General features: G+C 47.8%; 1 protein-coding gene across 2 annotated transcripts in view; it reads left to right on the top strand.

Annotated features, from left to right (window-relative positions):
* Positions 1-5,472: 5,472 nt before the first annotated feature.
* LOC119403245 (uncharacterized) overlaps positions 5,473-13,821 on the top strand; it is an 85,141-nt gene continuing 76,792 nt past the window's right edge. Inside the window, exon 1 of one of the 2 annotated variants that reach the window (XM_037670191.2) lies at positions 5,473-5,709. In XM_037670191.2, the coding sequence (XP_037526119.2) occupies positions 5,695-5,709 (15 nt within the window). In that variant the 5' untranslated portion in view covers positions 5,473-5,694. The remainder of the gene's footprint in view (positions 5,710-13,821) is intronic. The other variant, XM_049418466.1, reaches the window with a different exon arrangement.

Raw genomic sequence — 13,821 nt, 5'->3', positions numbered from 1 at the left:
CACGTGCCTTCCAGTTGTCCAATTTTAGCTTGACACCTCAAGTGCTGCCGCAGGCATCTCTTTTGGCATTGCTGTCCACCTTAGAAGACAACGCAGTGAATGATTCACGGTGGCCAATCCTTCCGACACCTCCTGCCCAGCACCAATCCAATACTTGCCACGACAGCGCATTAAGTCGATGATTGCTTCTGATTTAACACCGCAGCAGACTGACGAGCTCCACCGGGTTCTACTGTCGTACATCGACGTTTTCGATCTCGGCGGCCGTCCATTGGGGCAAGCTACTGGTGTGACGCACCGCATAAACACCGGTGATGCGCCTCCTATCCATAGGCGTCCATATCGCGTGTCGGCGACTGAGCGTCAAATTATCCAAGATGAGGTCGACAAAATGCTCGCCAAGAACATAATTGAGCCCATCCTGCAGTCCTTGGGCGTCCCCTGTCGTACTCTGTCCGCAAGAAAGACGGCACATGGCGTTTCTGTGTCGATTATCGACACCTAAACAGAATTACAAAAAAGACGTGTCCCTCTGCCACGAATAGATGACGCCCTCGATTGCCTCATGGTGCCCGCTAGTTTTCCTCCATAGACCTACGTTCCGGGTACTGGCAGATTCAGGTGGATGACATGGATCGGAGAAAACGGCATTTACACACCTGATGGCCTATACCAATTCAAGGTCATGCCTTCGGCCTCTTGTAACGCTCCAGCCCCTTTGAACGAATGATGGACTCTCTGCTCAGAGGCTTAAATGGTCCACCTGTTTGTGCTACTTGGACGACTGTCGTTGTTTTTTCACCTACATTTGAGGACTCATATAGAGCGCCTGTCAGCCGTCTTAGATATCTTCCGTCGCGCTGGCCTGCAGCTGAACTCGTCCAAGTGTCACTTTGGCCGTCACCAAATTACAGTACTTGGCCATTTAGTAGACGCTAACGGCGTACAACCAGACCCAGCCAAATTAGCGCAGTCAAAAACTTTCCTGTACCACGATCTGCAAAGGATGTTCGCAGCTTTCTCGGACTATGCTCTTACTTCCGACGCTTTGTGAAAAATTTTGCAGACATAGCGAGACCCCTTACGCAGCTCCTCAAACAAGACGTCCCGTTTTCATGGAGCTCAGAAGAGGCCTCTGCGTTCTCCAATCTCATCGCGCTCCTCACTACTCCTCCGATTTTGGCCCACTTTGACCCTGCTGCCCTACTGAGATCCGTACGGATGCAAGTGGCCATGGCATCGGCGCAGTGCTAGCTCAACGCCAACGTGGCCATGACTGCGTTATTGCATACGCCAGCCGCCTGCTATCAGCCCCTGAACGCAATTATTCCATAACAGAGCGCGAGTGCTTGGCTCTCGTTTGGGCGGTCGCGAAATTCAGGCCATACCTCTATGGACGCCCATTTTCGGTAGTTACCGACCACCACGCGCTCTGCTGGCTGAACTCCCTCAAAGATCCCTCAGGGCGCCTTGGTCGCTGGGCTTTGCGTCTGCAGGAATTTTCTTACTCGGTCGTGTCACAATCTGGTCGCTTGCACCAGGACGCCGATTGCCTCTCCCGGTACCCTGTCGACGATCCTGATGACAGTGAAGCCACACGGTGCCCTCCATCTTCTCCGTGTCCGCCTTCATTCACATTGGGGAAGAACAGAAACGGGACCCACTGCTGCTTGACATCATCAGCCGCGCGGAATCTTCCCCAAACGACGCCTCCGTCCGTCGCTTTGTACTTCAAGAGGGCGTCCTATACCGCCGCAATTTCCGACCTGACGGGCCTGACCTTCTTCTTGTCGTGCCTAAGCATTTACGGCGCAGTGTCCTCGCTGAACTTCACGATGCGCCCACAGCTGGACACCTTGGCGTATCTCGTACGTATGAGCGCGTACGGCGACGTTTCTTCTGGCCAGGCCTTGCTCGCTCGGTACGCCGATACGTCGCTGCGTGTGAGTTATGTCAACGTCGCAAAACACCGTCGCTGCTACCTGCTGGCCATCTTCAACCAGTAGACATACCCACGGAACCGTTTCACCGCGTTGGGTTAGACCTGCTTGGTCCTTTTCCCGCATCAACATTGGGAAACAAGTGGATAGCAGTGGCTACTGATTATGCTACGCGCTACGCTATTACGCGAGCTCTACCAACGAGTTGTGCAACCGACGTTGCTGACTTCCTGTTACGGGACGTTATACTGGTTCACGGTGCCCCAAGACAACTGCTCACCGACCGTGGCCGTTCGTTTCTCTCTCAAGTAATCGCCGACATCCTGCGTTCATGTTCCACGCAGCACAAAGTGACCACTGCTTACCACCCTCAAACCAACGGCCTCGCGGAACGGTTCAATCGCACGCTTACGGACATGCTCGCTATGTATGTGTCGCCGGACCACCGAGACTGGGATATTTCCCTACCCTACGCAACTTTCGCGTATAACTCTCGCGCCACGACACAGCAGGCTTTTCACCTTTCTACCTATTGTACGGAAGAGAGCCGACATTACCACTGGACACCATCATTTCATCGAGTACCTCGTCCACCAGCGAGTATGCTCATGACGCTATCGCGGCGAGCCGATCATGCCCGTCAGCTCGCTCGCGCTCGCCTGACGGCGTCGCAGAGCAACCAACGACGTCGGTACGATGCCTCACATCGAGACGCACATTTCGTTCCCGGTACCCTTGTGCTACTCTGGTCCCCTAATCGTCGAGTGGGCCTATCTGAAAAACTTTTGTCACGTTACACGGGACCTTACCGTATAGTGCGTCAAGTAACACCTGTCACCTATGAGATTGGCCCCATCTGTCCCTCGTCATCTGTCGTTCGGTCCAGTGATGTTGTTCACGTCTCACGGCTCAAGCCCTACAACACGGCTTCTGAAAACGACCTTTAAAGCTCCGGGACGGTGCTTCCGCCGCCGGGGGTCATGCTACGTACCAGTGGCATCGTGGTCCACAAGACGAAGAAAAGGACGACAATAAGATAGACTGGCGCGAGCTGTTCCTATCAGCAGCGCTGCTCGGTGAACCACTTGCAAATACATCTGTTGCTAGTCCTTCGAGTCTCTGTTTATATTCCCCGTAACAATATAAACATATCTGGTTGCCACTGTTTTCGTTTTTCGCACAATTTCAACATATCTTTCCTTTAGAATTCCTGCCTGAGGTACGCGCTAATACTGTACTCTGAGATGTGCATAATTGCTCACGTAGCATGACCTCAGTTCGGGATTGCCAAGTTTTCTCGTGAACCGAAAAACGATTGAAAAAATTTCGGTTTCACTGCGGAACGAAATAATAGATAAAGTTTCGGTTGCGTTTCCGTTCCGGTCAAAAATATTGTTTTTTTCGTTTTTCCTTTTTGGTTTTCGTTCCGTTCCGACACCCTGGTTGAAGCTATAGACCGCACGAGGTAAATTTGCTCGCTGCAGCGGCCGCGTTTGCGAAAGGAGTGAGCTGCTAGCTAGAAGAGCCAAAGTAGAGGTTAGTTCAAGTAACAACTGTGATAGTTCGCGCTCATCCTATGTTACCTGTGCGTCCTTTTCGTGCATCCTTCTTTGTGTTTGAGCAGCGTGCTGCAAGTGTCGAGCTGTGGCAGTTTGGAGTTCGCACTCGCCTTGCGAGTTTTACTTTCCTGCGTCCTTTGTGCTTGAGGAGCGCGCAGCAAGTTTCTAGCTGCTTGATGTTCTTGCTGTGGCATTCCAATTTCTTGCTATCGCACTCAATGCTTCGCCCTTGAGGCGAGACTGTGACTTTTTCGTTTCCGTAGCGTCACAGCCATTGTGTGGACACCAGATAATGCCGTAATGATCACGGCTATGTTTTATGAAGCTCTCTCGATCTGCATGCGTTGACCTCACAGCTTCATTACTTTATTTATAACCTTAGCACAGTCCGAGCACACAGCAAGGTATGCTCGGACTGTGCTAAGGTCGGCCTTAGCATTGGCGTATCAGCTCTTACCATGCTAATTGTAAAAAAAAAATAAAAACCGCCACGGCGGTCTAGTGGTTACGGCGCGTGACTGCTGACTTGAAGGTCGCGGGATCGAGTCCCGGCCGCGGCGGCTGCGTTTTCGATGGAGGCGAAAATGTTTGAGGTCCGTATACTGAGATTTCGGTGCACGTTAAAGAACCCCAGGTGGTCGAAATTTCCGGAGCCCTCCACTACGGCGTCCCTCATAACCATATCGTGGGTTTGGTACGTTAAACCCCAGATAATATAGGGATCGTAAAAAAAAAATGCCACACTGCTTCTGGTGCGCCGTCTCCGTATTACTTTGTCAGCTCATGCGCAATCACGACAAAAACTTTACCTTAATTTTCCAGCCCACTTGCGTCATGTTTCTGCACGAAAACCCGTCTATGGCAACGAACGCATAAATTTTCGTCACTTCATTGTGTAACCGGAATTTGCGTACATGTTTAGGCTATAACGTACGTGAAAAAGTTAGAGTTAAAGGTTAAAGCATTTTCGTGCTTTAAGGACTACGGCCCTAAGTGAACGCCTTTGGCTAGTCATGTTTCTGCACGAAAACCCGTCTATGGCAACGAACGCATAAATTTTCGTCACTTCATTGTGAAACCGGAATTTGCGTACATGTTTAGGCTATAACGTACGTGAAAAAGTTAGAGTTAAAGGTTAAAGCATTTTCGTGCTTTAAGGACTACGGCCCTAAGTGAACGCCTTTGGCTATTGCAGAGTGCTACCGCTACATACGCGTCACGGCATTTACTGATCTTCTCCATCTTTCCTTCCCCCTCTCTCTCATCTTTATACTCCCCTTTCCCATTCACCCCGCGTAGGATAGCCAACCGGGCATGTGCATGGTTAACCTCCCTGCCTTCTCTCTTGTTTCCATCCTTCCTTTCTGATGCTTTTATGTTACCACCGTCGCATGAAATAGCTAATGTCATTTCTGATGCGAAGCAATTCTCATACCATTCTTTAGCTATATAACCGTTGCCCCATACTGCCGAATTCATGGTAGTAGTCTGAGGCAGCAGCTATTGGTGGTGACAGCTTAGTTTACCACCTTTTACGCGGTTCCTCTACACAGCGTCTTTTAATACTTATGATACCTACCTATGCTAGGAAAGAAAATTGACTTTATTCGATTTCGACGCATGCATGCGCAGAAACAGACCAATTAAAAACTTAGAAAGGTATTCTGCGTATGCGGCAGAAAAGTACTTCCAGGCGACAAATGCTTATTTGGGCGTCCCATTACTTTCATCGAAGCCAAACGAGTCGTCGCAGACGTTTCATTTTTGTTTTGTACTATCACGCAGAACCGGCAACTCGCCAGTGGTCAAGTGCACGCTCCCCTGGCCGCGGCATCGCAATCTCGTAAAACTCGCGTGACCAAGCACAAGTGAACTTCCCGTGGAGCGGGACACATGTCGCCGATCGCAGTTCACGTCTGGTCAGTTCACGCCTCCGCCGAGCGAAAGAGGGCGCTCGCCTCTTCGCGAGTTGTCCATTGAGAGCGAGCGGATGGATAAGCCAGCTCTGACGTCACGGTCACGTAGGAACGCTCGACGGCATATCGTCGTACTCCCCGCCTTCTTCCACCAGTATTCACGTACGCGTTGTCGATGTTGCGTGAGCGGCAGCTTGGAATCGTAAAAGACGCAGCCAGAAGCTCGGGGTGCGTGTATGTGGTGTCGGAATCGACGTTAACAGAACGCAGGACGCAAACATGGCAGCGCTGAGGGTGAGTGTTTGGTCTTTATTTTGGAACAGCTTTACCTTGCCTGTATGAGCTTCGCGGTTGCAGGGAGTTACGCGGGTTGCTAACCGTGCACGGAATACTGTTGCATGTGAACAAAAACTTTCACTTCGTTAAGCGTCAGTGAACGCCCCCTCCAGACATTCACAGAGCTCCGGCGACTCGTGTCAGCACTGAGGAGCGCTTCTACTCTCGCAAAAGTTATGCGCGACATTTGGGGCGTGTAATTGCGTAGGCTCCAAAGCATTACCACATTTTGGCGCGTAGTTTGAACCGCAAATGTCTTGTCATCCGTCTTGCGCTTCGCCCCCTTGCTTTTACACCGCGCAATAAAACTTCTTGTTGGGCTAGTTGGTTATTCGACATAGTGTAGGATGATCAGCGCAACCTTGACTCCCGCAAACACTCACACAAACACTCACTCATCCACCCGAGTGTCGTGTGTGTTCCTCGGGTGGATGAGTGAGTGTTTGTGTGAGTGTTTGCGGGAGTCAAGGTTGCGCTGATCATCCTACACTATGTTTACACCGCGCGTCCCGCATTTTTGCTTTTACACCGCGCGCCCCGCAGATCCCGTGCGCGCGCACGCAGATCCCGAGCGCACGCACGGGATCTGCGTGCGCTGGAATTCCAAATGAGAAACGAGTTTTCAAGAAAGGAAGCAAAAAGCAGATGACGGTTATCATTGTGAAGGTCACAAGACCGGACACAAGAGAAAAGTCAACACGGACACGAGAAAAGTCAGGACACCCCTCACAAAAATACCATGCATGGATCATACCACGAACTCCGACTTCTCTCTCGTGTCCGTGATTTCACGCGCAGTCTTTCAACGTTATATGTGGCCGCATGTTTGTTGAATATGTCACCTAGCGTTTAATCTCCGCACTTTCTTCCTTTGCTAGTTTTATCAACCAACTACCTGGATATGTTATTATTGTCCACTCTCGCATGAACTTCTTGAGCGGCAGCGGTTTTATTCTGCAGTTACAAGGACATTTGGTGTGAACACGGCCGCGCGTGCCGCATGATGCGACGTCTGCCTCTACCTACACGGAGCTGCGTAGTTCGCTTGTGGCGCGATTGTCTTACGATCGCATCATCGGTGCGCTCAGATGACTCGGTGCGCGGGATGGCAAAATACTCTCACCGGTAACGCACTGCGCATGCGTCGAGTGTCGCATTGCTGCGAGTATTTGCCGTTGGTGGCACCGTGCGGCGCATGCTCCCATCTTTAGGCTAAGAGTGCTCACGACTGTCCCTTCAGGGGAGTGATAAAATAGGCTTACGACGGTGACGTGTCCAATTAGCAGGGGCGTGCGAATGGTGAAGTTTAGCGCCGATTCGAATCGTAAGGCAGCCATTTTCAAGACAGGCCTAGAACTCCGCAACACTTTATTTGGAAACAAATATTCGCATACTTTAACAAATGAGCAGCGCCGTTACAATTACCCGACAAAAATATACATTTACGTGAAGTGACTTAAGCCCGCACACATGCGTCGACTCCAAGCTTTTTAGTATTTTTAATTGTAAAATGAAAAATATTGGGTAGTTCGACTATGGATTCGGTGCGCGAATCGAATAGAACGGTATTCGATTCGGTATTTCAAAATTTAGCCTATTTCCACACGCCTAACCATTAGGGTCAAGTATAGCAAGGCTAATAGGGCTGAAGAAAAGATATAGTCCAAACGTATCATTTGAGCTTGGGCGAGTTCTGCCGCAGCACTCGTACATACCTTTCTGTGACGTACTGAACATCGCTGTTGGATTACTTGTCACAATTGAAATATTCCCTACGTCATTCCAATTATTCAGCTTCTTCGTTAAAAATTCAACTCGGGTGTCTCTGTTACCGTTAGGTTGACCAAACAAAGCGCCTCAGCATACCATTAGAGTACGCATAATGTGTTCGATTTCGGCGCCTTATCCAACCACCAAAACGCAATTGGTCTAGCTCTTAGAGTAAACGTGAATAAGAGAATGAACCCATAGCTTAGCTGGCCCTAGTTACAATGCCCTGTAAGCATTTCAAATGAACGTTATGTAAAACATGAAACTATTGGAATGGCATCCGGAACATTTGAATAAATTGGTAGCTAGATTTCTAATCCCGCGACTCTATTTCGCTTTCTGAAGCAGCGAGTTTATATTCGACCCACAGTAGCACGTACTTTCCTGCATGTTGAGGAAAAGCACACTGACTCGTAGGCTTGGCGTGTATGCTGATATAAGCGTAAATATTGGTACTGTCAATATTATTTTACAGCGAAAGCTGTTATGAGATCATTTCACCGGCCGTTTTTGGCGCCGTAGTTGTCCGCCGCCACCGCCGCCGGTGTCCGCAACCACTATCGCTTGAAAATAAGAAAAAAAAAAACGAAATAAGAAAAAAAAATCCAGGATGGAACGAGGCTCGAACCTGGGCCCTCTGCGTGGGAGCCCAGTATTCAACCTCTGAGCCACGCCGGTGCTTGAAACTGCTTTGCAAAAAGGTCGTATAGAGGCTTCATGTCGGGAAGCAGCCACATTAACATGTGCAATATAGCGTGGTAGAAGAGTAAAATAAGCGCCAAGCGTCGCACAACGCAAATTCTGTAACCAGGCGTCACACAATGCGAATTGCGCAACGAGAAGGTTGTTGAATGTTTCCAACCCATTACAAAGGACTCCGCCATAATTCTTCATCGTCATCAGGCACAGCATCAACAAAGTGCACATAATGCCTTACATGCGTTTATCAGGTACCACGGCTCTCCGTAGAATGACGAAAAATGGCATCATGCCTGCTTTCCCAATTCTCAAAAATTGCAATGATTTATAGCATAGTGGGTTCCTCGCAAGTGCACTTGTATTAGTTGTCAAGGAAGCCCATAAGCGCATGATCCATTTCCTCGTGGTCTCAGTAAAGTTCTTCGCCCCCTCCGTCTCTCTCCCACGTCAACGTATGTTATACAGCATGGCGAGAGAGGGACATAGCGACCGGACGTCACCTAATGCAAATTACATACCTGGTGGGCCGTTTAAAGCTTCCAACCCATTACAAAGGGCTGAGCCATCATTCTTTATCGTCATCAGCAGTCGCGTCAAGAAAGTGCACATAATGCCTTACAGACGTGTAGCTGGTGCCTCACTTGTCCGCAGAATGACATTTACTGGCTTAGTAGGTGCTTCCCAACTTCACAAAAATTGTGATTTATGGCGTAGTGGGTACCTTCCTAGTGTACTTGAATTAGTAGCCCCAAGAGAGCTTACAACGGGCCCTAGAAACGCCGCTCTTCCAGCTTTCGCTGTGACTGTGCTGCGGTTTCAGCGCAGGCCTGGCGTTTTTTGTAAGCACCCATGCTTGTAGGGTTTAAAGTGTCTCGCTGCTAAGTTCGTTGGCGCGTGTTCAATTCTTCGCATCGGCGGTTCCATTTAGCAGGTGCGAAATGAAAGAACCTGTGTGCTTAGGTTTAGGTGCAAGTGAGAGTACCCTATGCGATTACACTTAATCCGGAGTGCCTCTTAATATCACCCTTAATGCGCACGTAAAACGTCAGAAACGTTTCTTGTCTATGTCAACGCGTTGGTATCTCCACGTACGCCTCTTCTGAACACCCATAAAACGGGTCCTGTTGCGCTGTGGGTCTCGTTGTGGCGGCATGCCCTCTCGGCGCACGACACATTCCCAGGAATTGGGGACATTTGTACGTGGCGTCATCTCTCGGCGGCAGCGACAGCGTCCTGCAATAACTGAATCTAATTATCGAAAACGACTCCGGGTTCTATACAGCAGAGACCTACTGGAACGTTTTGGCGAAATTGCAGTATTGCACTACAAAGCGTGTGGCTTCCCAGGACAATTGAACACCGCTCATTAGAAACACATGGGGCCCCTTGTAAATTATTGAACACTATGGCAAGCCACGCGCTTTGTAGTGCGACACAGTAATTTTAACGATGTTCAAATACGTCTCTGCTGTAAGGAGCCGGGAGACGTCTTTGGTGACTAGCGTTTTTTTTTTCACCGGATATGATTTTGTTCGCCTATTTCCCATTCAGTTACTGCAGGGCACCGTTGTCACCCACGAGAGATGGCGCTACGTGCACATGTCCACTAGAGTCACTGTATATGCTACCTTTAGGTAGCAGAGTAGCGCAAAGGTCCGGCTAGTAACCACAGCTATGCGGTGAAGTCGCACTCCATTTTTGCAGGCGACACCTACCGCCAAATCCTGGTCACGCATGCGCGCGTCGAGCAGCAAATCGCTGCCAGCCATACTCCGACGCGAAAGGATGATAGACTGCATGCGAATCCATGTTGTGCGGTGCTCGGCAACTGAACACGGGGTAATCGGCCCGTACGATGGCAGCGCTCTTCGCGCCACTGGTGAACGCTGGGGACACCGAGCTGGCTTATCATGGTACAGGGTCAACCAGATCTAAGGTGAACAATCAATAATATTGGTCGCTAAATCTGGAACGTTAATTGCACTTCACGAGGGAAATCTGTTATATGGCGTCTAATCACGGCGTCGATAAGCAAAATAATTTTACGAATTATGTATTAAACGTATTATATATTATATGTATTATATATTAATGAGGCGTACACCTTAAATGTGGGCTACCCTGTACATACCCAATCAAATCGAGAGCCTTGGTGCCGCAAAGCGACCGCATTTCACCCACAGGTGATCGCCAAGCCACTCGCTACTGGCGCACCAAAGCGCCGGCCTCCAGGCTGGCGCATTATCTAGTTTCGTAATAATGTTGCTCATGCCATCTTCGACAAATCGCACCGGTGTGCACCGGGGCACCCAGGCGTTATGATGATTGGAGTAAATGGCGTAACAGGGCGCACCGGTGTGATTTGTCGAAGATGCTATCAGTTAGCGCATGCTTTCTGGAAATCGCAAGACTCATACCCACAATAGAGGAGGCCAGACGGACAGGGGGGCCACCTCCTGCCTAGGCTCACTTCTTCGGTTTTTACGCTTGTGTATTCCAGTATGGAATTGGTCTGTAGAGCTCTACAAGCGTCCTCGTGTTGTGTAATGACGTCATCGTTATTTCTGTCCGAAGCTACGTCGGCGATGTTACGTAGGAACTGTATCCCACTTAAAATCGAAATGCATGTAGTCGGTGTTGCCACTGAGTGCATATATTTCAATTTGGCTAAAATATGTGGCTCCGTTTGGCACGACCTATTTATGTTCAAATTTAGTCGACTCAGCATAGACCTCAGTCCACTTGCATGACATTGGGAATTCTCTCTAACCGTAGCCGGTATGTGACGACTAACCGAGCTTTTCTACAAAATTTTGCTGTCACTTTGCGTCTCCTGCAAGGGTCCAATTTTTTTATTCCTGTGCGCTTTTGTTAGGTAATCATCGTCCTGATTCACTTATTTAACTGTCCAGCTATTTGTATTGGCCTGTGTAATTTACCGGAATTACTAACCATACGTGTTATGTTAACCGGCAACGCGATCTGGCTGGTGTTCGCGTGGTGCAGTTAGTAGCTGTCACTTAATAGGAAACCAGTGCTAATTTTTCACCGCACTGCTATCTTGTCCGCATACATGCTTCATCAATTACGTCTGATGATCATCTTTTCACATTTGTAAATACCTTGGTAATCACATATGTTTTCTCTCAATGAATATCCATGTAGAATAAGCGACTAAAGCGCAACGCATGCTCGGTTACTTGCGTCCAATTTCTTTTTTGCTCCACCGCACCTCAAGTTAACACCCTACGAAACCTTGGTGCGTTCCAAATTGGGAGTGCGCATGCGTCATATGGGATTTATTTATTTATTTATTTATTTATTTATTTATTTATACAGTACTGCTAGCCTCTAACTGAGGCTGTAAGCAGGAGTGGGAGCAACAGGTACAAAAAGAAGTGAACAAATCAAGATACAACCATCGTGTCATGAAAACAAGAAAACAAAGAGCGCTCTAGAAGAGCAAGATACAAACCGTATACGCAACTTTTCAAGCACTGGTACGAGCAAACTGATTGCAAATAGATATGAGAGTATTTGTTTTCACATAAATGAAAAAAAGAAAGTGGAGACGCGACAGCCATATCACGTCAACTAAAAGGGGTTAAACAGAAGGGTTACAATGCGGTCTAAAGAAAAACGAAACAAATAAGTGTAAGGCATATGGACAGCGTTCGAACTATAATTGTCGTAAATGATTGAGAAAGCGATTATAACTGAAGAATTTGTCAGACTTCCGATTCTTTTGTACATTCCACAACACCGGCTGGCAGGCGGTTCCGCTCTCAAATTGTCTCCGGAAAAAAAGTTTGCAAAGGTTCCAGGGCGACAAGAATATTTTTTATTATGGTGGGACCGGGTGGCTCGCTTGGACACTGGCTCTATGTACGTGTGTTTATGTATACCAAGTTTATCATGGAATAGCAGGTGCATAAAGTTTAATCGGTCACGTTGGCGCCTCTTTTGTAGACATTCTAGACCTGCTTTCTTTACCAAGACACTCGCAGAAGTGCGCCAACTATGAGAAAAGTATACAAACCTAGCCACTTTCTTTTGGACAGATTCTATCTTGTTTATGTTGCCTTGAGTGTATGGGACCCAAAGTACTGATGCAGATTCTGTTACAGGACGGACTAAAGTTTGATATGGTATTAATTTAAAGCCGTGCGTACATTGCCGCAAATTTCTTTTTTAATAACCAAGTTTCAGCATTGCCCTCCTCACAACTTCCGATATATGTTCAGATCCGACTTAATTGTAACCTCGAGGTATTTATATCTGTTTACAACAGCGAGAGAGTTGCCGCCTATGCAATATGAAAAAAACTTAATGACGGTAGTTTTCGTGTCACAGTCATCGCAACTGATTTTTTACGTTTATTTTCATTTGTCAATCCGAGCACCCCGCTGCAATTTGTGCTAAAGCGTTATTCAGTAGAGCCTGGTCACTAGGACTCTGAATTTGGTGATAGATTATGCAGTCATCAGCCCAGAGCTTAACTTTAACGGGTACATTATGAACTCTATCATTACTAAATATTAAGAACAAGGGCCCGAGCATGGACCCTTGTGGAATGCCCGATATAACAGGTACTGGATCTGAGCACACATCGTCAATTCTGACACACTGGGTTCGACCATAAAGGTAAGCTTCGATCCATGCAAGAAGCGAATCATTATTTAACAATGGTTTTAGTTTTGAAAGGAGTTTAGGGTGTGAAACGCGATCAAAGGCTTTTTCAAAGTCGAGAAAGATAACGTCGATTTGGTTTTCTTCATCAATAACTGCTGAGAAATCATGAATTAGCTCCACGATTGCCGTCACGGTTGAAAATCCTTTTCTGAACCCGTGTTGCCTGTTATCGATGATATTGTTATGTTCGAGAAACGTTGAAATATCTTTGAAAACAATATGTTCAAGAACTTTAGAACAAGCACACAGCAATGATATTGGCCTGTAAGACGAAACTGATGACAAAATCTTATGCTTTAGGAATCGGTACAATTTTGCTGCATTTCCAATCAAAATGAACCTTTGCTTTAGATGGTGGGTTGAATATGATGCACAAGTATTTACTGCACCAGTCGGCATACCTGAAGAGGAAGGCATTGGGTATGCCGTCAGTACCCGAGCATTTTTTGGTGTCAATATTGAGCAAAAGCGACAAAACGCCCTGCTCGGATCCGACAACGTTATAAAATGGCTGGCTTTGCGATACCGCGATGAAGTGAGGCGTTCTACAGTCATAATTTGTAAGTACAGAAGAAAACAAATAAGGGCTTCATCGTACCGCTCTCTCTCACTGACAAACCCTTCAGAATCCGTTACATCGTATCAAAGTCCACGTAATTTCACTCGTGCTTAGGAAGAACTCAGTCAGCTTGCCTGACCTTTCCTTTCGCCAAACATCATCTCGTTGTTATATTTCACGAAATATAAGATTCGTAAAAAGATGTGAATGACTGCTTTGTCCTCCTCGTTGCACCTCACGAAGGACGCATCCTTGCTCTAATCTGGACCTGCCATTCCTTCACGCAATTGTTTAATTGTGCTTTCCGTCTTAGAAGCATCGCCTGGAACTACCTTCCTACCTCGATTGCC

Source organism: Rhipicephalus sanguineus, chromosome 8, assembly GCF_013339695.2.
Source record: "Rhipicephalus sanguineus isolate Rsan-2018 chromosome 8, BIME_Rsan_1.4, whole genome shotgun sequence".
NCBI classification, from domain to species: Eukaryota; Metazoa; Arthropoda; class Arachnida; order Ixodida; family Ixodidae; genus Rhipicephalus; species Rhipicephalus sanguineus.
The sequence above is the reverse complement of the archived record's forward strand: the minus strand, read 5'-3'. Positions and strand labels throughout refer to the sequence as shown.